Here is a 22,150-nt window from a genome sequence, read left to right as displayed (position 1 = left end):
ATGAGAAGTGTTCTTGGCTATAGGGATGAGCTCCTTCAGCTTCTTTGGCCATGGGGCCGTAGTTTCCAGAGGGAGGTTATGACGTGTGTATGCATTTGGGCTCATAGAGGTGTCGTTCCTGCACCTAGACTGGGTGAGCCGCTCTGTGTCCTCGAGCTGCAGGCCTGGAGCTGACCAGGTGAAACATCGTCCTGCCTGGGTCTGGTGGGGATTTTTCCGTTCTCAGTGTGCTGGGGTAAGTCAACGGGTCACCCCCTTCTGGACATCTTACCCAATACTTGGAGGCGGGGCTCGGCCTCTCAAGTCCAGCCTGAACTCGGTCACGGGACCTGGACAGGTGATGTCCCCCCACTACTCTCCACCCCCTGTCCGGTATCGAGGCCGAGTCAGCGGATGCTGAGGCCCGCCCTCTGCTCTCCCACGGCCTGGCTCCAGCTCGGAGCACACCTGTGCCCACCTGGCAGGAAACCGAAGCCGAGGGGCGGGCCCGCCGGCGCTCCGGGCTCGCGCGCGCGGCCGCTGTCCGGGCGCGCGGTTGTCAATAAAGTTCTCGCGCGCCGGAAGCGGAAGCGGCGAGTCTCCATGGCGGCGGCGGCGGCTGCGGCGGCTGGGCCGGTGTTCTGGAGGCGGCTGCTGGGCCTTCTGCCTGGCCGCCCCGGGCTGGCTGCGCTCCTGGGGCGCCTGTCCGACCGCCTCGGCAGGAACCCGGACCGCCGGCGCAGGAGGTGAGAGGGCTGCGGGGCTGCAGGCGCGCCCGCTCCCCCCCGACCCGGACCCCAAGCCCCCTGGCGTGGCGGCGAGACCTCCGTGTCCCCCGCGCGGGCCCGCCCGGCCCCACTTTGCCGCCAGCCTTCCGGGGGAACGGGGGCCCCGCGAGCGAGATCGGCTGGGCCTGCCCGGAGCTGCGATGGGCGAGCCCGACCCCGGTCTGCGTACGCTGGAGCGAAGAGGCTCCTGTGTGTGCACTCTTGGCGGGGGGTGGTTTGGGGTGGGGTGCTGGGTTCGTGCTTTTCTTTGGGCCCCAGGGTGTGAGTGTTGGAGAGTGTCCGCGAGAGACACTGCTTGAGTCCGGAGGGGTCTTTTCCTTAAATAATCCTAGCTGCGGGGGTGACTTGGCGAGAGTGAATCAGCCCTGCTGGGATTCTGTGCATGCAGCGTTTCTCACATCCTGCCAGAGGGCTGTGAAGCAATCCTGAGTCAGGAACACTCCGGCAAGGGAAGAGGAACCACTCGAAACCCTTTTTACACTTTGCAAAGGGCCTGTGTTCTGGAAAAGTACTGAAGTGACTTATGAAAGTGGTGAAGGAGGCTTTGAAGCAATTCTCCCAGGCAGTGATTTTTAAAAGTAAACATTTACCAAGAACATGTTGACCTAAGAGGCCTGCTGCTGTTGCTAATATTAAAAAAAAAAAAAAAAAGAATCTGTGCACAGTTTTTTTTGTTAAAGAGACTCGAGCTTTACACTTATTTTTTAAGAAAACAAACAAACAAACGTAGAACTGCATCCTTTCCTAGAGGTTGCACCTATCTTAGATTTTTATCTGCTACTTGGGTGAAATTTGACCTTCTGGCATTTGGTAGATCTGTGGTCCAGTCCAGTGCTGATTCTAGGTATGGAAAGGAGCTTGCTTCATATTGGGTGACGTTGGAAGATTTTCAGCAAAAAGTTAAAAGTTTGATTTAGAGGAAGTTTTTGTGATAGAATCAGCACAGGTTGAAACTCCTGGAAGCTTACCGATCTGAACAGCTTTAAATTTTACATCAGTGAACCTAATGGGAGTGGTGTATAGAAGAGGTGGCCTCCCTTTTCTGTAATTGGTACTTAACAAAGACCTGTTCACGCCAGTGGATAGTCAAGTCAAATGACTTCTATGTCCTGACCTCAACCCACTAAGAAATTTGGTTTAAAGTTTGAAAAAAGGCTCTGAAGGATGAGATGTTTAGGCCATTTTGTCATTTCCCTTGTATATATTTAAACTGTACAAGAAAACACTTCATGATTAATCATTGTTTAACATTGGAATTGATTACTAAAAGATGTTGGGGCAATAGCCACAAATTCTTCTAAGATAGACATTTCTCTTGAGTGGTTGTGTGTGGGGGTGGGGTGGGGGGAAGGGGTTAGTGTGGCAGTGGCGATGGTCTAAATTGACTTTTTAAGGTCTTTTGTAAATAGCTTCAGTGGCTGCCAGTGTTGTGGCTCCATATTTCTTATTGATTAAGTTGAGAGACTTGTTTCCGTGGGTCGGCAGTTAAACCAGGAACCCAGTTAAATCACAGAAACACAATTGCCCGAAATTTTGGTCTTATGATACCTGTGCTAGGGTGGGGGATACACACTTTGAGCGATACTACTACAGTACTGTGGATTTCTGACCCTTTCTTTGTCTTACTCAGTTTGCAGATTTTTTTCTGCTCTCTGTGGCTTGGGTGTTTGGCATTACTCATGTCTCTATGGCCACTCACCTCTAGTGGCTGCTGACTTTCGTTTCTTCTCCATTGTTCAGTTGCACCTCCCAATTCCTCATTCCCCGAATGATGTGCTTTCTTGTAACTCTGATCATTGATTCATTGATAATAATTCTGTGTAGTCATGAACTTAACATTATTTTAGATTTTAGCTTGCCAGTCTGACTCAACTGTTGGAGTGCCTGGTGATTCCTTGTGGCTAGAAAGGGGAGTGGTGAGAGGGAACAGTTCTTTACTGCAGTTGTTTCCTTTTAGTTAAAGAGACAGCCGTAGTGACAGAGAACTCTACTTAAAACTACTTCTAATTAGTGATCGGGAAATACTGTTGTTTTTCTCTTGAGCAGGCATCTGACTCATCATGGACAGCTGGATTCACTCACTTATTCAGCCTGCATGTATAGAGCACTGCTGTGCCTGTGTTAGGTTCCAAGGAAACAGAAATACAGAGCGCCACCTTCAAGGTGCTCAGACCCATAAACAGACAGTAGTGATAGTAAAGTAAGGTAGGAAGGGTCATGGCAGCACCGAAGCACAGCTGGAAGTCACGGAGGCTTCCGGGTGGTGCTGGTCTTGGAGCTGTGTCTTCGAGGCGTGTGGAAGGGGGCCAAGTGGGGAAGTGGGAGCTGGTGTTCACCGGAGAATAGTGAGTGATGTTCTCATAGGCAGGTGGGGACAGCAGTGGACGGCAGCTCTGAGGTCCCACAGGTCCTCAGGCTGTTGCCAGGAGCCAGCTGGGTACGGAAGAGGGACGGGAGGGAGAGAGGGGAGCTGGGCCGAGCCCTGGGGATGCTCGCTCTGAGAGACCCCGTGCAGTTTCTCTGGCTAACTGGTCTCGGCCCAAGGGGGTGGGGCTTGCTTTCGGGAAGAGGTGAGGGGGTTGGATTGGAGTCAGCCGTGGGGGGGTTGCTGAGGAGGCAGCTCATGTTTCTGACTGGGGCAACCACAGGGACGGTGGCACGCTTCACCGAGACAGGGAGTGGGAAAGAGGGCCGGGTCAGGGGGTGATGATAAGGTGAGGTCAGGGCAGTCAGTTAGCATCCAGGTGGGTCCAAGTGGAGGCACTCCCTGTTCAGGTGACTGGCAGGTTGGTTGCCCCGGAGAGGGAGACAAACTTGGGGAAGTTTCTTGGCGTCCTCGGACTAGTCAGAACCGGCTTGTTATTTGGAGCAGATGAGACCTAGCCGGAGCTGTGTTAGGAGGGCCTTAGCTCCTAAGCGAGCTTGCCTGCCATACAAGGAGATATTTTCTCTGTGGTCTCCTTTTTCTTTTTTAAAAGCTATTTTCAGTTTGAGCTATATGTAGAAAAGTCTTTATTTTTGAAACCCAAGGTCTGTTTATTCTAGGTGTGTGTACGCGTGCATGTATGTGGGGGGTGGAGGTGTTGTGGGGGTGGGGTGTCCTGACTTTGCTGAGTTGTCAGAGGGCAGTGTCACCAGCAAACTGTTCTTTTTATTGATTTTTTTTTTTTTTTTTTACCTTGTAATGCCAGCTCAACCTACTCTTGTTCAACTTCTTAGTGGTTTCCACTCTGAGGGACCACCAGATTTCCAGAAATTACTTTTTCTCTGAATTTTCCCAGTTCCCCCTTACTCATTAGAGTTCAGTAGAGCCATCTCTTGGTTATTATAGAAGTAGAATGGGTGGGGGGAGGGAGGACATTTAGAATCAAAGCATGATTTCCCCAAATAATTCAAATTAGATCTTGTAGAGAACTAAATTAAGATTTGCAGCTGACTAACCTTTAAATGGTAGCTTTATTAAGATCCTATTAACCAGAGTACCTTCTGATCACCTTGCTGCTGGTGATGAATTAGGCTGGTCAGCCAGCTGTGTACTTGTGGATGGATAGAAACGAGCCCGGGATTGAAGCATTCTGATAGATAATCCCGTGGTAAACAAGTGATCTGAGTAATGTAAACGAGTTGTTTTCAAAGCTGCCGGGAAGTCAAGCCGATTGAGGGAAGTCAGGCTGGTTGAAGCTGTGTGGATTAGTAGCACGTGTGAGTGGTTCTCGGCAGAGCCTGCCGGGAGCCCATGGCTCCCAAGGAGCGTCAGGGTCAGAAGTCTGCACTAGGTCTGTGGCCCCTCGATGTAATCGACTTTTCTTCTGGAAAGCCAAGAATAGGGTCACCGGGGCCGCGTGTAACCTCACGCTGGCAGCCCCGGCCCGTTGCCGGACTTCTTGGAGGAGTGCAGCGGCCGTTGGGCTTCTGAAGTGACCTACGGGAATTCACACTCATTTCCCTTGTGTGGGGTTAGGGCTTGCGTTAGTCAGGAAGGGCCGCCTGCTGCCAGGGCTGCAGGAAGTCTGGTCCCTTGGTGTAGTTTCTCGTGTAGTTTCTCGAGCCTTTCTCAGGAAGTGTTATGACTGTTGCTCTTTTCTCATCACTTCACCTCTTTACGTTTAAGTGTGTGTGACGGGGGTGGGGTGGGGGTTTCTTAAAAAGCAGTTTCTGAAAATAATGGCATTCCAGAGTTCTGTTTCTTTTAAAAGCTTCTTTCTTTTTCTTGTCGTTTTGTACCGATTTGGGTGGGACCCAAGCCACAGCATGTGTACCACGAATCTTATCGTACGGTTCCCGGAGAGTTTGTGGACATTCAGACCCCGACCCTGAGTGCGGGACACTTAGGTGCCCTTGCCTGCTACAGGGGACAGAGCCCCTCTGCTGTCCATGGTGGGTTTGTGGTTGGTGTAGGAGACAGTTCTCCGGTACCCCCCTTTTTTCTTCAGAGCCCCACAGCCCTTGTTTTGCAGAGCCCCTAGGAGGCTGGCCTGCTTCCTCATGTCCACAGGTAGTGGGTGGCACCGCTGCGGCCCCCAGGGAGCCCCAGTGTCCTCTGCGGGTGCCCTGATGGAGGTGAGGTGCAGACCCAGGCGGGATTCTCGTGCGTCAGCTTTCCTTGGCCCCTCCGAGGTCCCTGTGAGGACGTGTGAGGGCTTGGTCAGACCTCCAGGCGCACTGCCTTGCGTCCTGGTCAAGGGGGGAGGCAGTACGTGTGAGCTCTCCCCCCGGAGCGCGTGCAGTTTCAGAATGTTTGGTGGAATGGAAAACTCCGGTCCTCCCACACAAAGGAGAAATGCCTTCTCCCGTTTCTCCAGGCTTCCTTTGCACAAAGGGGTGTTGATGGCGTCTCAACCGCTCTTCTGCCCCCTCTCTCTCGGTTCTGCTGGCTCCTCTGAGCCCCAATCCTGCTGCCGTCCGTCCTGCTGCCGTCCGGTACCTCTCATGAATCAGCGTGGTGCACCGTCCTGTCTAGGACAGCCAGGCAGGGTTCTGCCCTCCTTGCTCTAATGGCAGGCCCGTCCGCGGACAAGAGCATCACGGCGGGTCAGGTGTGGATTCCTCTTGGAGAGGCTGGGAAGAAGCCTCCCTCTCTTCCCCGCTGCCCCGCTTCATACTTATGTGCCTGCCTAGTCGCCCCCGCATCCTCCTACCCCAGGCCCCTCTCCGGGTGGAGGGAGTGGCTCCAGGTCAGGGGTCCTCAGCTTAGCCCCAGAGCACTCCCCAGCTCAGGGAATTAGTCTGCAGGTTCCACAGGAAGTCCTCCGTCACAAGGCTGACCGTCTCCCTGAGCCAGGTGTCCTGTGGGTTTTGGCTGGAACCGCCCTGTGGAGAGGTTGCTCTCCCATCTCACCTTCAGAATTGTGAGCTGAGGATTGTTTTGCATTGTTTGTAGCTGAGGGCTGTAGCGAAGCTGTTAAGCTTGCCTGAGTTTGAGTTCCAGGGTGCGCCCTTGCTCTGGCCCGAGCCCTGTCCTCTAAACCCCCCTGCAACTCGGAGTCAGGGCAGGAGAGGGAGGCACAGCCTTATCTGGCACCCCCAGCCCCTGCCACTTCCTCCTCCCTGTAACTGGAAATGGGAGCTCGATGGTATCTAGAAAGAGATGATTCAGGGGAGCTCAGGGCTCGGTGTGGAAATTGTGTGTGTGAAGGTCTAGTTCTCTAAATGGTTAGTGTGACAGCTCTGCTTTCTTTGTAGAGTAACCACAGCTCCCTGCCTCCTCTTGTCTCGTGGGGATTAGGGTTTTGACCTGAGACAGCTGCCTGGGGTGGGGGGAATTGCTTGTACAGGTGGTGGGGGCCCCTGGAGGCTGGGATTAGCGTGCAGCAGGGGCTGTGGCTGGCACGGGGGGAGACCTTTTCTGAGAAAATTCCCAGGAGTCCCTTGTGGAAAGCGAGAACTCACCCCCGGGGGATCTGGCTGAGATGATTGGAGAGCGTGGGCCCCTGCGCAGTCCCCGCCCCGAGGGCTGGCTGCTTCTGCCGTGGCAGGGCGGCAGTTAGATTTTGAGGGTCTGGGGCCTGGGTGTGGCTCCCCCTGCCTGTGCTGACCTTGTGGGGCCTTTATTAAACTCTGTGCTCCTTTTCCAAGCACCTTCCTCTTTGGAATGTAAAGCTGCCTCTCAAGGGTTGGGTCTCCACCACCAATTAGTCCCTGAAACATAATTGGCTTTCAGTTCCTTCTCCTCTCTAACAAAAATAAACCTGTCAGTACACAGGTTAAACAGGAAACAGGGTGAAAAAGCCCTCAGCAGAGCTTGGAACCTGGCCCCGTGGGAGCTGCCCGGGAGAGCGGCCCAGCGGGCCCGAGACCTGCCCGTGGTGGCCCCCGGCAGGCTGGTCTGCAGAGCCCCTCTTGCGGGTGGCAGGGCCTCAACTCCCTGCGCTCACCGTCTGTCTTCTCTGGACTGCCTGTTGAGCCCCTCCTGGGTTTTTCTGGCGCCTGTGGGTTTTGGCAGTCCTGCCTCTTTCCCTCGCACACACCTGTCCTGGCTTGGGAACCCCCCGCCCCCCGCTGCACTTCCTGTCTGAATCCCACCAGGCGATCAAAGCCCCTTTCGAGGGAGGGTTGTTGTGAGGCTTCCCCAGCAGCTCAGGCATCGGCAGCTCCCCTGTGATCACTTGAAGCACATGCGCTGTTTGTGTATTTTGACTTTTCCTGAATCAGTCTTAGCGGTTTCCTTTGTGTTCTTAGATGATTTCAGGTGTGTAAGCTGCTGAGGCCACCAGGTTTGTGGGCGGCAGGCCCTGGGCTGGCCGTGCCTCCCCCGAACAACATCAGTGCTCACGTGACCACTTGGACTAAGGCCCAAGTTGGCACTTGCCTTCTCCTGGGTTGCTCTGTGGCAAAGAGGTGTTTCCTCATCTTGCTTTTTGGGAGTGGCGCTGTGTGTTGGCTCATCTGAAGAGCGTGGGGGACTGATTGCATGGCCTGGGGCACAGGTATCGCCCTGGATCTGTTTTATCTGGTCTGAGTGATATAAGTGCTCTGAGGCTGGGAGATGAGTTGATCTAATGGTACTGAGGGGTTTTCCACCTCAAGCAGACTATTTAATTCCTGAGTATTAGACTTCTGGGGCTTCCCAGGTGGTGCTAGTGGTAAAGAACTCACCTGCCAATGCAGGAGACATAAGAGATGTGGGTTTGATCCTTGGGTGGGGAAGATCCCCTGGAAGAAGCCATGGCAACCCACTCCAGTATCCTTGGCTGGAGAATCCCAGGGACAGAGGAGCCTGGTGGGCTGCAGTCCGGAGGGTCTCAAAGAGGCGGACACGACTGAAGCCACTTCGCGCACGTTAGACTCTTCAGACCCCCTCTGGGGCTTCACGTTGAGTGTCGAGCATGTTCCCGTTCTCGTGGTTTTCCGCTGGACTGAGGGCTCTCCCTCCCCGCTCTGGAAGGGGGCCTGGAGCGCAGCAGCAGGACAGCCTCCGCTTTGGGAAATCGAGGCTGCAGCCCTGCGTTTGCACATCTAGGGCTTTCATTTGCTGCTCTTTACAGGGAAGCTGGAGGAGAAGTGTAGCAAGCGATGCCTGGGAGTGTGGTCCCACCTCCTCAGAGGCAGTGGGAAGGGACCTCTGCTCGGAGGCCGGTGGTGAACCCTGGCTTCCCAGGGTCCAGAGCCCGTGCCTTCCACCCGTTGACTAAAGTTTTCTTGGCAGTGAGTCACCGTGACAGCCCGGTGGGCTTTCTGGGAAGCCCAGCTGCCGGCCATCTGGCGTGTGTGTGGAGGGACATTCACAAACCCTGGGAAGATTCAGTGTTTTATCAGGAGACAGTGAGTGAAATCATCTTCCTGGAATCTGGGCCCTGCAGGCCACAGGGTGTTCAGCGTCCTCTCCCTGGAGTCTCTCGTGAGGCCGTGGTGAAGGTCACAGGCTGAAGAGTATTTTCCTGCTGCTCTTTGCTGGAAGCCAGACAGGGATGAGGCTCTGCGGACAGGGGCCCTTCACTGCGGGCTTGGCCTCAGTGGCGTGGAGCCCGCCAGAGATGGGTGTGACCCCCGGGAGGCTGGGTCCAGTGGTGGAAGGGCAGTTGTTGTCACCACCGGCCCCTCACGAGACGGTCACTCCCCCAGCCTCTTCCAGCTTTTCTTTCTGTGTGTGCTGTGCTCAGTCGCTTCAGTCGTGTCTGACTCTTTGTGACCCCATGGACTGTAGCCCACCATGCTCCTCTGTCCAAGGGATTTCCCAGGCAAGAATACTGGAATGGGTTGCCAGTTCCTTCTCCAGGGGATCTTTCTGACCCAGGGATCAAACCCATGTCTCTTCAACGTTCCCTGCATTGGCAGGCACGTTCTTTACCACTAGTGCCACCTGGGAAGCTGAGTATTAGAGAAAACTTAATTTTTTTTTTCTGGTTCCTTCCCTGAATAAAAGGCTGTTTATCTCATCAGAGAACGAGGGGTCTGGGTTGTAGACATCAGATTGAGACCAGACCTGCCCTTGCTCTGGGTGGCCTGTGGCAGCTTTCTGCAGGTGAGTTTGTTGGGAGTATTAAACCAGGTGATGGCCTTCTGCGTTTACTTGTGGCTGCTCTAAATTTTTGTTTGCAATCAGCGTAAAGTTTGGGGTTTATCTGTAGGCTTTGGCACTTCTTAAGTTGCTTGACTCATAGGGGCTGAAGAAAAACTCTTGCAGGGTTTGACTAGAGCTCGCTTAAAATGGTCTAGAAGATCTGAAGTTCTCAAAAAGAAAAAATTTTTTTTTTTCCTTATTTGCCCGCAGGAGCTGAGAGAGACTTGTGAGGAAGTCTTTGAGGTGTGTGACGGACTGTGTGTCTCTCCCCAGGTCACCGTGGCTGCTGTTGGCCCCTCTCCTGTCCCCTGCGGTCCCTGTGGTCACCTCGCCTCCGTGCTGCCTGTGTGCGGAGGGCGTGCATCGCTTCCAGTGGATCAGAAACCTGGTTCCAGAGTTTGGCGTCTCCAGCTCTCATGTCAGGGTGCTTTCTTCCCCAGCAGAGTTTTTTGAGCTCATGAAGGTAAGTCGTGTTTAAGGGATAGAGGTTCAAGTGTGGGGTTAGAGGTTCGGTGAGGGGGGGCGTAAGGTTGGGTGAGCCCTGAGCCGAAACACCCTTCATAGAAGCTTTCGATGGCTGCTCAGCTCTGCCTGTCAGGAGTCAGGCTCACACCTGGCTGAGCCACGCCATAACCAGAGGCTCCCTACATGGCGGAGGTCTCAGGTGGAACAGCTCAGAGCGTGGGGGCCCCGTGAGGGTCGGGTCCCAAGTGTTGGTTCTCGTGGACAGGTTGATTCCCTCTGTTCCGTGTTGGCAACAGAGGCTAGCTGGGAGGTTAGCTGGGAGGTTAGTGAGAGCTTGGGGGCCACACGGGCACATTCCTGCCGAGGCTGTCTGTGCTGCGCGTCAGCGCAGGGGTGTGGGGAACGAGCGTCATTCTGGTCAGGGCAGGGTAGACCCCCTAGGGGTCCGTGGCAGCGTCTCCAGAACCCAGTCGCTCCAATGGTGGACAAGAGATGGAGACCCACATGACCTGCGGGGTGGGATTTGACACGTAGGCAGTGGCTCTCTCGTTCAGCGGAGAGCGTTTACAGAGAACTGAGAAGTCTGAGCATCTGGTTTTAGGTCTCAGGGTTCTGGTGATTCTACCTAAAGTTTGTACCTTTCATCTCCTGGTAGATATGCTAATCTTTGCATTTAGGAGCTTCAGGTTTTCGTACATTACATAGGCGTTCATGTCATGTCTAGTTGTTTGTGGTTAAGCTGCTAATTGGAATGAAGTAATTCAGCGCTCATTAACTTTTATTCACGTGGATTCTGAGTGTATTGACGATGATGTTAGAGTTAAGGTATGGTGCGGTCAGGAGGAGTGCTGGGAGATAACAAGACATACAGGTAGACTTTCCTTTTTCTGCACAGCAAACCAGCTCATTTGAATGCTTGCATATTTTTTTCTCCTGTGCCCTGTTGTTTTGTAGATCTCAATTTCCTGCCAGTTTATTCCATTATGGAGTGTGTGCGTGCGCACACACTCCCCCGCCCCTTTGCTCTGCTCGACTCTCCCGTGTGTCCTTGTTTGTGTAGAACTGATGCTGAAACTGTTCACTCTCTGCTCCTACTTGGTCCTCTGCTTGGCTTGAAGAAACAGATTTTTCAAAGGAGGCTGGTCTTGGTGTCCCAGTCAACTCCTGGGAAACAACAGGCTGTCCGTGGGGGTCTCCTGGCCTGGAGACGGGCCATGCCCTCATCTGCCCAGGGTGAATGGGGCTGCTGAGTCCCGGCCAGGCCGGAGGGCTCAGGCCGGGAGGAAGCCGAGGCCACCATTTCCTGCCTCCTGCACTGAGTCGTGGCAGGTTCCCTGGCCCATTGCATGCGGAGCAGTTGTGTTTCTTCCTGGGACAGAGTGGCCCGTGTTCCCGGAGAGCGCAGCGTGGCGCCTGCCTGGGCCCAGGCCTTCGTCTCGGCCGAGCTTGTGCCGCAGGGCCCAGCGTCACAGCAGACGGTCGCGTTGTCTGTTGTCGTTTGCCGCCCGAACTAAATCACCTTTCTCCTTACTTGTTCTCCTCTTGCCTGTTTTCATACTCACTTTCCCCACAAGCAGCCATCTAGTAAATAACAAAATGAAGGAACCAGCAAACATAGGAAGTTCTTTGTTCCTCGCATATAAGCCTTTCCTGGTGTTGTGCCGGTGTATTATCTCGTCGAGACACCCCTCTTCCTCTGTTGACATGCAGGCCGTGGGGGCCACGTGGCAAAGCAAGCTGGAGTGTGCGTCCTGCCTCTCCGGGTGCCCTCGCCAGCTTGCCCTTCTTCCTGCCTTTGACCTCCTCTAGGGCCTGGCCGCTCAGCTCCTGAGAGGGGTCTGGTGTCCTCCTGCGGCTGGAACGGGTCTCAGGAGAGGATGTTTGAACTGTTTGAACTGAGGCGTCGTCTTTGGATGTTGAGTGTTCTGTTGGTGTGTCTAGCTAGCTACCTGTCTGTCTGCATTTCAGAAGTGTTACGTGCTCACTATAAAACCTTAGTGCAGATGGGGGTGTAGTGCAGGTTTGCACCTGTACTCCCTCCTCTGCCTCTGGGACGCACACACACGTATAGTGTGCGTGGGGCGCTGACAGGCAGCCGCTGTGTGCTCTGCTCAGCCATGCGCTTCTGCCTCTGCGGTGCGCTGTGGACCTTCCCTCAGGCCGTGTGCACGGGCCTCCCTCCTCCTCGAGGCTGCGCTGCGTCCTGCAGCGTGGCTTTACTGTCTTTACGTCTATCTTTACATCTTGTAGCTCATGCTTTACTATCAGGCTGCGCTCTTTAAATTAGAGTTGTGGGTCCTTATTTGTGAGATTACCACACACATTTGGGTCTTGCTTTAAATATTAATTGGTGAAGATACAGGGTGGTTCAGTTTGGAGTGTTCTTTCTTTCCAGCATCAAAGGACTATACCTTAGTGAATATGAAAACGATGACTGTGAGGGACTTCCCTGGTGGTCCTGAGACCTCTGCACACCTATGTAGGGGGCCCAGGTTCGATCCCTGGTCAGGGACCTAGATCCTGCATGGAACAGTTAAAAGATCCCACATGCCACTGCTGGAGATCTGGCACAGCCAAATAAATAAAAGTAAATGTTTCTTTTTAAAAAATCATAACAAATGACTGAATTTTGAATTGTTTCTTCTCTTCAGGGGCAGATAAAAGTAGCCAAGAGGCGGGTCGTGATGGCATCCCTCTACCTGGGGATAGGTCCTCTGGAACAGGAACTGGTAAGGTTTGGGGGAGTCCTAGAGGCAGCAGTGGGTCACCCTGAAACCTCAGGCCATGTGGCACCGTGGAGTTGGGGTAGAGCCACCCTCCTTGGCCTCATTTTGGCTATTTTTGGCCTGCAAAAATAGCGTTGCAGGCCAGCTATTTTTCTTGTGGCCCCAGATGCTGGGGTTGTCGGGAGATGTGATCCTGGGCCTTCTGGCCTCACTGGCCCGTGTCCTCCTCGGCCTGTACGGGGGCCCCAGGCTGTCGCTCTGCCAGGCCGGGGCTCTGGGAACTGCGACCCGCAGGCCAGATCTGGCCACCACCTGTTTGTGGCCTGTGGGCTAAAGCTGGTTTTCACATTTTCAGTGTAGGGCAAAAAGTCAAAAGAGGAGTAGTAATTGTGCCGCATAAAAGCACGTGAAATTCAAATTTCTGTGTCCATACATAAAGCTTTATTGGAGCCTAGCCACTCTCACCCACAGAGCCAGACGCGACCGCGCTCGCACGCGGACCGCTCTCCATCGCCACTCTCGTTCTTGTTTTGTCTGTGGCTGGGTTCTTGCTGTGGTGGCAGAACTGAGTAACTGTGACAGAGACCATCTGGCCTGCAAAGCTCCAAATATTTACTCTCTGGTCCTTCACAGAGAGGCTTTCTGAGCCTGTGTTAGACAGAGGAGCCAGCATGCAGGTCGGGCTCGCCGCTGCTTTCGTCCAGGGTTGGCGGTGGGTGCCGGGTCCCTGCCTAGACTTGCTGTCGTGCCTCGCTTGTCCCCTCCAGTGAGACAGGCAGGGTTGGGAAGGGGCACACGTCACCTGTCGTGCAGGGCTAGGGGTGTTCCTGCAGGATGAGCCAGAGTGAGTGTGAACGAGGTCATTGTGTTGTCTGAGTTCTCAGGTGGTTTCGACTCTGAGGGAGAAGATGGGCCCCTTGCCCATAGCAAGTGTTGTTTCTTGGTTTGTCCTTGTTCAGAAACCCCTAGGACGGGGTTGTGGTTACAGGGCGAAGGGAAGGGTCGGGGGCAGGAGAGCCCCATCCCCTCCCTCCTGTCTGAGGAAGGGGCCGCCCCGCTTTCAGGACGTACTGTCAGCTGCCAGCTTGAGAAGCCTGTTTGTCCTCCCGGGAGAAGAATGCCACGTCCAGCCCATGGAGAGTGGCCAGTGGGCAGGTTGTGTCTTGGATTCGTTCGTTCAGCAAATATTTACTGAGTGTTCTCCACGTGTGGGGCGCTGTTTGTTGTGTGCCTGTGAGGATCACCTGTTGCAACGTGTGTGGGAGCTCGTGTCTTAGCAGGTGTTCTCAAGAGCAGTGACATCCACACCCTTGGGCACCGTGCCCCTGACCCGCAGAGCCCTCTTCTTGCCTGGCCCGGGCTGTAGACACCGTGTCTTCCAATTAACTGTGCCCAGGGCGGCGGCCTTGGGAAGAGGTTTCACAGCATTGGCTTCTGGGCAAGTGTGGATGGTGTGTGCATGAGTGTGTGTGCAGGTGTGTGCATGAGTGTTTGCAGAGGACTGTGGGGGCGTTAGCTGACAGGTTGGTTCATTTCTTTAACACGTACCCGTTTTTTCAGCTCTCTCTTCTGTTCTTGCGGCTCTTTTCTTGGCAGGTGGATTGCCTAGAAAGCACTCTAGAAAAATCACTCCAGGCGAAGTTTCCTTCCGGCCTCAGGGTGTCCATCCTCTTGGACTTCACGAGGGGCTCGAGAGGTAGGTCTGATGCGCTCCCTGGCCCCCAGGTTCTTCCTTGTCCAGAGCCTCTGTTTTAGGAGTGAAGCTTCACTCCAGGCTCAGCCAGGAGCAAGGTTATTTGAAGTCAGTCTAGGACGGGCCAGGACGGCCTGTCAGGATTCCTTTTGTGGCTTAGTGACCTGAAGTCTAAGTGAAAATGACTTTGAGAAAAAGGGAATGTTTTTCCCCCTGAGAAATATGGACACTTTTATTTTAAAAAAATACATGAAAAGAGATTTGTTTTGACTCCCACGCATCTGACCTGGTTTGCGTGGGCCTTGATTTGGGGCTTGGACCTTGGGCTGGCTTCACCTCCCTGGCTCCTCTGGGCGCCCTCTGGCAGCCCCCGGGTCCGCGTCTTGTCCATCGGAAGAGCACCTGCTTCCCTCCGGGTCGGACCGAGGCTCCTGCATTGCCTGCCTCGGGCTCTGTTGGGGCTTCCGAGCCTGCTGACTGGCCCGGTCTGGCCTGGGTGCCTCCCCTTTACGGCTGGGGTGAGGCCAGGGTGGACAGAGCCATCTTCGCCCCGAGCAGAGTGTGAGAGTTGGGGGTGGGTGGACAGGTGCTGGGTGGCTGGAAGAGCAGATGTCTGCTACCCAGACCGCTCGGTCCTGCCCCGGGAGGTTGTGGGTGTCCAGGTGGAAGCTGTCCTGGGGCCCCTCTGGCTGGAAATGGCCCACGCCTGGCGGCCTGCCCTCGGGCCCTCGGGGGGCAGTCCTGCCCTGCAGGCTGCGTGTTTCTCCTGGCGCAACTCTCCCGTCTCTTCTCTCCTGCTCACCCACGTCTTCAGGAAGGAAGAACTCGCGCACCATGCTGCTCCCGCTCCTGCAGAGGTTTCCGGAACAGGTCCGCGTCTCGCTGTTCCACACGCCCAACCTCCGCGGGCTCCTGCGGCTCCTCATCCCCGAGCGCTTCAACGAGACCATTGGCCTGCAGCACATCAAGGTGTACCTCTTCGACAACAACGTCATCCTCAGCGGGTGAGGGCTTCCTCCCCCAGGCGGGAGCCAGCGGAGCGCAGGGGAGAGTCCATCCCCCGAGGCCCTGCCAGCGCGTGTTCAGTCTGCTTGCCTAGCTCTTGGCGTCTTCCTGGGGCCCTGACTGCCATGGAAGCCACGAAGCGCAGCTGCACACTGGCCGTGGCTCCCTGAGGCCTCACTGTGTGCTCGTTCTGTGCGAGCCCTTCGCGTGCCGTCTCACCTGGTGCTCACTGTCACCGGACAAGGTCTTTCCCGCACTCTGTGTTGATAACAGGAGAAACCCCAGTGGATGAGTAACTTGGGCAGGGCCGGGTGGGAAGCCATGCCCTTTGGGGAACCCTGGAGATGAGCCTTGAGTGGTCCTTGGCTCTGTAAACGTCCATGTCTCCTCTTGATGGTCAGTTCAGTGATGGGCAGGGCTTGCAGTCACTCCGCGGTGTCTCCTCCGTATCACTCTGGCCCGCCTCTCGTGAGGGGGCCGGGCTCACTAGCTGTTTGTTGATTGGCTGCTGCTGTATCCTGATCTGGGTTGGTCACTCCCCTGCTCCTGCCACTGACCCTGAGACGGGCTCCCCAGGACCTGCTGTCACGCCCTCTCGCCTGAGTCCTCACCTGCCGCTTTCCTCCTTGTAGTGCAAACCTGAGTGACTCCTACTTCACCAACCGGCAGGACCGCTACGTGTTCTTGCAGGACTGTCCCGAGATCGCCGACTTCTTCACGGAGCTGGTGGACGCAGTAGGGGACGTGTCCCTGCAGCTGCAGGGGGACGACACTGTGCAGATGGTCGAGGGGATGGTGCACCCTTACAAAGGTAGGGCCGGGCCCTGCAGCCTCCCAGCCGGGGCGAGGAGGGCGCCCTCTAGAGGGGACGGTGCGTCCTTACAAAGGTAGGGCAGGCCCTGCAGCCTCCCAGCTGGGGGCGGTGAGCGCAAGGAGGGCCTGTAGAGGGGATGGTGCATCCTTGCAAAGGTAGGGCAGGCCCTGCAGCCTCCCAGGTGGGGCGGTGAGGGCGCCCTCTAGAGGGGACGGTGCGTCCTTACAAGGTAGGGCCGGGCTCTGCAGCCTCCCAGTTGGGGGCGATGAGGGCAAGGAGGTGGTGAGGGCGAGGAGGGCGCCCTCTAGAGGGGACGGTGCGTCCTTACAAAGGTAGGGCAGGCCCTGCAGCCTCCCAGCTGGGGCGGTGAGGGCGAGGAGGGCGCCCTCTAGAGGGGGCGGTGTGTCCTTACAAGGTAGGGCCGGGCTCTGCAGCCTCCCAGCTGGGGGCGATGAGGGCAAGGAGGTGGTGAGGGCGAGGAGGGCGCCCTCTAGAGGGGACGGTGCGTCCTTACAAAGGTAGGGCCTGGCCCTGCAGCCTCCCAGCCGGGGCGGTGAGGGCGCCCTCTAGAGGGGATGGTTCATCCTTATAAAGGTAGGGCCCGGGCTTGCAGCCTCCCAGCTGGGGGCGGTGAGGGCAAGGAGGGCCTGTAGAGGGGATGCTGCATCCTTGCAAAGGTAGGGCCGGGGCTCTGCAGCCTCCCGGGCCGGGGGTGAGGAGGGCACGCTTCTGGTGGCCTTGCCACGGGTTTAGGAGACTTGGGTGGCAGAGCTTTGTTTTGCTTCTGTCTTTGGAGCCAGACAGATGATGTGACTCACTGGCCATCCGTCATGCTCTGCGGGTGAGGGAGTCGCCAGAGAAGGTGGGACTGTGGGCATTGGGTCTGGGTACCCATGGGATGAGCCAGGAACCTGCCCTGCACTTACAGGAAGCAGCCTGCTAAATGGCCACCCCCTCAGGGCCACTGCTCCCAACTCCAGAGCTCAGAAGCTCTGTGGCTCTCGGCTCCAGTGAGGTCTGCGGCCTCCTGCCTGGAACGTGAAATGGGAGAGCCCTCGGCTCTGCTCGCTGGAAACAGGCAAACCCTGGTGGCTGGTGTTCCCGGGGTATTTGCATTCTTGCAATTCCTGTGGCTGTGGCTTCCTGGTGGCCTTTAAGGAGGTCTGCTGCTGAATTTGCAGCCCTGTCAGCAGCGTGGGGAATGGGTTAAACCCAGCCCTTGTGAGGGGAAGAGCTAGAGAGGAAGCCCCTGAGAGGGGATGGCAGTGTGTTAGAGGTGTGTGTGTATGTCAGTGTTTTAAAGTAGTGCGCGTGTGTTTATGTGCATGCGCAGTCGTGTCCGACTCTTTGCGACCCCATGGACTGTAGCCCGCCAGGCTCCTCTGTCCGTGGAATTCTCCAGGCAAGAATACTGGAGCAGTTTGACATTTCCTACTCCAGGGGATTTTCCCGATTGAGATCGAACCCACTTCTCTTGTGTCTCCTGCATTGGTAGGCAGGTTCTTTACTACAGAGCCACCTGGGAAGCCCATGTAGAGTAGTATAATAGTTAGTATTATGTTTTAAATTTCACCAGTAAAAATTTATGGAAGTCTGTTTTCTCTCTGACCATACGAGTACCTACATGTTGTCTTCAGTTTTACCCTTTGGCTCATAAAGCCTAACAGATTCACTGTCTGGCCTGTACAGGAAATGTTGGCTGACCCCTGTTCTAACTTAACAGGCCTGGCACGCATAGGCAGAGAAAAGGGCCCCCGTTCAGAGAAGAGTGAGAGCACGCTCGAGGGGCGTAGGGGGCTGGGCAAAGCCTTGCTGGGGACCAGGGCAGCCTGAGAGCCCCCCCCAACCCCAACCCGCTACGATGCGAGAGTGAATGGCCCTCGTGCTGGCCGCCATCAGTAAGGGGGTATCCCCGCAGGGAGCTTTCCTTCTCCATGCGGCCACCCAGGCCTGATGGCGCGTGGGCCTGTGGGCCTGTCCCCAGCTCGGAGCTCGTGAGCGGTTACCTGCGTGGCCGCGCTGCCCACCGCGCTGCTGTTCTTGATCAGCCCTGCCCAAGGCTTGCCTTTGTGTCTCTTGAGAGAATTAACTTTTGAGTGTTGAAGTTCCGTACTTTTATGTCTTATGTTGTTGTTTTCATTCTGTTAATTTCTGCTTTTATAATTTCCTTCCTTGTACTGTATTTTTGTCTTTTCCTGTTGTTTTTTCCTCCATGACTTCTTGAGTTGGATGCTTAGCTCGTTAACTCTCTTATCATCTAGAGATAGCATTGAGACTCGCTTCTTTTCCTTTCATTGTGTCTGTGCAGCCGCTCGTCTCTAGTGGCCGTGTGCAAACAAGACCCAGAGCCCGTCTGTCCGCCTCTGACCCTGCCTGGCTCTCTCCTGCTGTCTGATCATACTTACACGTGTCTCTGTGGGACACATGCTCTTTCTGACATGTACCATGCACCCCAAACATGGGTGTGCAGCTTATGTGTGTGTTCCTAGTGGGTTGGCGCCCAGAAGCCCCCTGGGGCCCCCAGCCAGGCCTGACCCCCTCCCCAGGGTGCCCACTGTCCTGACTCCCGTCACCCTCAGCTAGTCTTGCCTGTTTTTGAACTCCCATTAGGTGGCATTTGTAAAGGCCTTTCCATGGCCCCCCGCGTGCAGGCTTCTTGTGGCAGGACGCTTTCTTGGGCCTTTCTGTCCCAGGAGGAGCCTCATGTGGGCAGTGCCTTGTGTGACTGGTGAAGGACGAGCTGCAGTGCCTGCTCGCGCCTGTCACGTGCTGGCGCCGTGCCCACCGTGCTGGGTGGGGGTCCGGAGCCTCCGTTTGCTGCCCCTGATCCCCTCTGCCGTGTCTCCCTCTAGGTGACCGGGCTGCGTATTGCAGGGCAGCCAATAAGAGGGTCATGGACGTGATCAACTCTGCCAGGACGCGCCAGCAGATGCTGCACGCCCAGACCTTCCACAGCGACCCCCTCCTGACCCAGGAGGACGCCGCAGCTGCTGGAGACCGGAGGCCGGCCCCCGACACCTGGATCTACCCCCTGATCCAGATGAAGCCCTTTGAGATTCAGATCGATGAGATTGTCACCGAGACCCTGCTGACAGAGGCCGAGCGAGGGGCTAAGGTCTATCTCACCACTGGCTACTTCAACCTGACCCAGGCCTACATGGACCTGGTCTTGGGCACGCGGGCCGAGTACCAGATCCTGCTGGCCTCGCCGGAGGTGAACGGCTTCTTCGGGGCCAAGGGGGTGGCGGGCGCCATCCCGGCCGCCTACGTGCACATCGAGCGGCAGTTCTACAGTGAGGTGTGCAGCCTGGGGCAGCAGGAGCGGGTGCAGCTGCAGGAATACTGGCGCAGGGACTGGACGTTCCACGCCAAAGGTATGCGGCGGCCGGCCGGCTGGAGGTGGCCCGTGCGGGGCAGCTGGGGGGCGGGGCGCACCCCACACTCCAGCCTGCCCGCGGGGCCCGCGGGGCCGGGCGTCTGGTAGAGCCCCGCCCCGCCTGTCTTCATGACGGCCCTGCGGGCGCGTCGTCATCCTCACGTCTGTCTGTTTCAGCTCTGCAAAATCTCTCCCTTGTGTCTACCCAGAACGAGGACGCTCAGATCATTGGGGTGGCTGTTTTAGAAAGCGTACCCACACTCCCTCCCCTCACGTAGAGGGCAAGGCACGCGCGCTTCCCTCGAGCATCCGAGCTCTCCCGCATTGGCCCTCCCCTTCTCGGGGACAGAGAGGACTCACCAGGGGTCACTGACTGGGCATCAGGCAGCCTCGTTTTTCAGTCTTTTCCTCACTGTTGCTGGTCATTTCCTCTATGAGTCAAACCTTTGCTCTTTTTTTTTTGCAGTGGAGGAAACTGAGGCCCTCTGCTTGCACTGCTCACGTGTGCAGGACTGCCCCAGGGTGGGTTGGAGTGTGAGCTGTGCGTTGTAATGATCCTTCTCGGGCAGTTGTGTGCGTCTGTGGAGCAGCCCCCATGTGACACAACCCCAGGGCATTGGGGTTGTGAATCACGGGGCTCAGAGCCCTGCGCTCAGCAGAGGGACTGCTGGCGGCTGCACCATGTGAGTGCACCCCGCTCTGGGTGTGACCGCGCCTTTCTGTGCTCGGGGACACCCACAGCCCACTTGGTTAGTCCTGCGTCTAAAAGAAACGCCTGGCTTTCCTGACTTCTCGCTGGTGGCTCAGAGACCTGTTTTGCTTCTACACTGGTCCTGGGGGCTTCCAGGGTGGCTGATCACCATGGGAGTGGGTGGTGGTATGTCACGGCCGCTCATCTGTGTTGTTTAGACTTGAGATCACTTTGAACCTCAGCTTGGGCTTTTGTTTCCTTAAACCATTAGTTTCCATTGGGGGTGCATTGATGCCCAGGCCACCCCCAGCCTCCTGGGTCCAGCCCTCTGCGGGTTGACCCCAACATGGTAACTTTGAAAAGCCCCCCAGGAGATTCTGATGCCTTGAGAACCACTGCTCCCACTCAGAGCTTCTGGTCCGTTGGGTGGTTCCCACTTCCTCCTGCGAGGCCCACGTGCCTGCATGGGCAGGGGGCATTGTCTGCCAGGGGAAGCGCGCTCTGCTGCTGTTCCGTGTGGCCGATCCTGGATGTGTCACGAGCAGGTGTCTCCAAGCAGGCAGGCTGGCCTATGGGGGTGTGGCAGGTATGTTGGGATTGGCTCTGTTACTTCTGAGAGTAGCAGCAGTGCCTGGGGTGGGGTCCTGGATATAGAGAGCTGGGGTGGGAGGAGCTCTGAGCTTGAGGGGGCGCATGTGCCTGGTGAGCTGCACGGAAGTGCCTTGAGCTCACTGGTGCCCGCCTGCCCTGTGGCTGGGTGGTAGTGGGGGTGTCCCTGGTCCCGGTGGGGCCCCCAGCGCAGCCTGGCCCGGCAGTTCTGAGCGCGCTGTGGATTATTTCCGTGAAGCTGTGCTGAGAAACATGCGGTGACTTCTGAGTTACCGTTGAAACAGAAACACCCAACCTGCTTTTCCAGTGTGTCTCGCCTTTTCCCGGACTGGCCTGCTTCTGCCGCTCCCTCCTGCCCGCCCTGCTGCGGGTGGGGCCCTGCAATCTGGGAGCTGGCTTTGTGGGGAAGGCCAGGAATCCCAGGGTGTGTGCAATTGTGGGGGGTTGGGGAGGAAGGGAGGGAGTGTGGCCGGGGTAGGCAGCGTGGGACTCTGCGCAGAAGGCACCTTGTCCTCAGGGCAGGAGCCGAGCTCAGGTCACTCAGTGCTGCGGGGAGAGACCAGGTCCTTCCCGGCCTAGGCACTGTGGTCAGTAGCGGGAGTCTTAAGTCCACCCCGCTTTTGGCTCATCTTTGGACGGTCATTTCCGTAAGGCAAGCTAGGACAACGAGCAGGCAGGGTAGATGCTGTGTGGCTTTGGACTGGGGAGTGGTGGGCTGGCTGCGGCTGCCTGCCCTCTGCAGGGCCCGTGCTGGGTGCGAGCGGTGTGTCTGGGTTTGGGCCCTAGAAAATCCTTGCTGAGGGCTGAGTAGCTGATGCTATGATTCCCTTCCCCAGGCTGCTGTGGGACAGGCCTGGGCTCATCTTGGGTTCTCCTGCTCCCAGAAGCCCTTGGGTAAAGAGAAGGAGCTGGGAAGTCCCGTTCCTGCTTCTAGCTCCTTGCCTTCCAGCTGTTGTCTGTCAGCATCGCACGCCCCTGGGAGTCAGGCAGCCCGGGGCTCTGGGCCTGACTGTTGAACCTGCAGGCAGCCTCTGCTAGTGATGAAGGAAAGCCCTGCCCTGTCGGGGCCTCTGGAGGTGGACAGGCTAGATGGGGAGAAACAGCCTTCTTGTGGCAAGCGGCCGTGCCGGTCTGCAGGTACCCACGGACAGCAGTGCAGCCTGGTGGCGGCAGAGCACACGGGCAGGGTGTGTTCCTTGGGGTTTTCTGCTCACAAGTGTTGGGGGAACGTTGGGCAGGGCTGAGCGCCCGGCCGGAGCAGTGCTGCCCAGAGGCCTGAGCAGAGGCCGCTGCACTGGCTGGTTGCTGGTTTCTTAGCGGGCTTAACTATATGGCACCTTTTAACAAATTGAGTTGCTTCACAGAACTGGAGGGACCTTCCACTTTTTAAAGCCATGTGCTAGAGACCTCTGTGGCATTGTGGGTTTATGTGGTTAGTTTTTATTTGGAGTCTTGCACAGGACGTCTGTTTGGTATGTCAGGGAGAGCCTGGGTAAACAAGGTG

The 22,150-nt window shown here is 56.4% G+C and overlaps 1 protein-coding gene across 23 annotated transcripts in view; it reads left to right on the top strand.

The window, feature by feature from the left end:
- Window positions 1–567: 567 nt before the first annotated feature.
- The window catches only part of PGS1 (phosphatidylglycerophosphate synthase 1), a 67,290-nt gene continuing 45,707 nt past the window's right edge, over window positions 568–22,150 (top strand). For 17 of the 23 annotated variants that reach the window (XR_009731157.1, XR_009731146.1, XR_009731158.1 and 14 more), the window contains exons 1-7: window positions 568–725; window positions 9,541–9,730; window positions 12,384–12,461; window positions 14,055–14,154; window positions 14,966–15,155; window positions 15,789–15,967; window positions 18,823–19,344. Coding sequence is in view for 9 of the 23 variants with exons in the window: in XM_061389849.1 (XP_061245833.1) it covers window positions 583–725; window positions 9,541–9,730; window positions 12,384–12,461; window positions 14,055–14,154; window positions 14,966–15,155; window positions 15,789–15,967; window positions 18,823–19,344 (1,402 nt within the window). In the remaining 14 variants the exon portion in view is untranslated. Of the gene's footprint in view, window positions 726–9,540; window positions 9,731–12,383; window positions 12,462–14,054; window positions 14,155–14,965; window positions 15,156–15,788; window positions 15,968–18,822; window positions 19,345–19,812; window positions 19,869–22,150 lie in introns of all 23 variants that reach the window. The other 6 variants (XR_009731150.1, XR_009731147.1, XR_009731149.1 and 3 more) reach the window with 1 other exon arrangement.

Source organism: Bos javanicus, chromosome 19 (assembly GCF_032452875.1).
Source record: "Bos javanicus breed banteng chromosome 19, ARS-OSU_banteng_1.0, whole genome shotgun sequence".
NCBI classification, from domain to species: Eukaryota; Metazoa; Chordata; class Mammalia; order Artiodactyla; family Bovidae; genus Bos; species Bos javanicus.
Note: the sequence above shows the minus strand (reverse complement) of the source record. Positions and strands in the feature narration are given on the sequence as shown.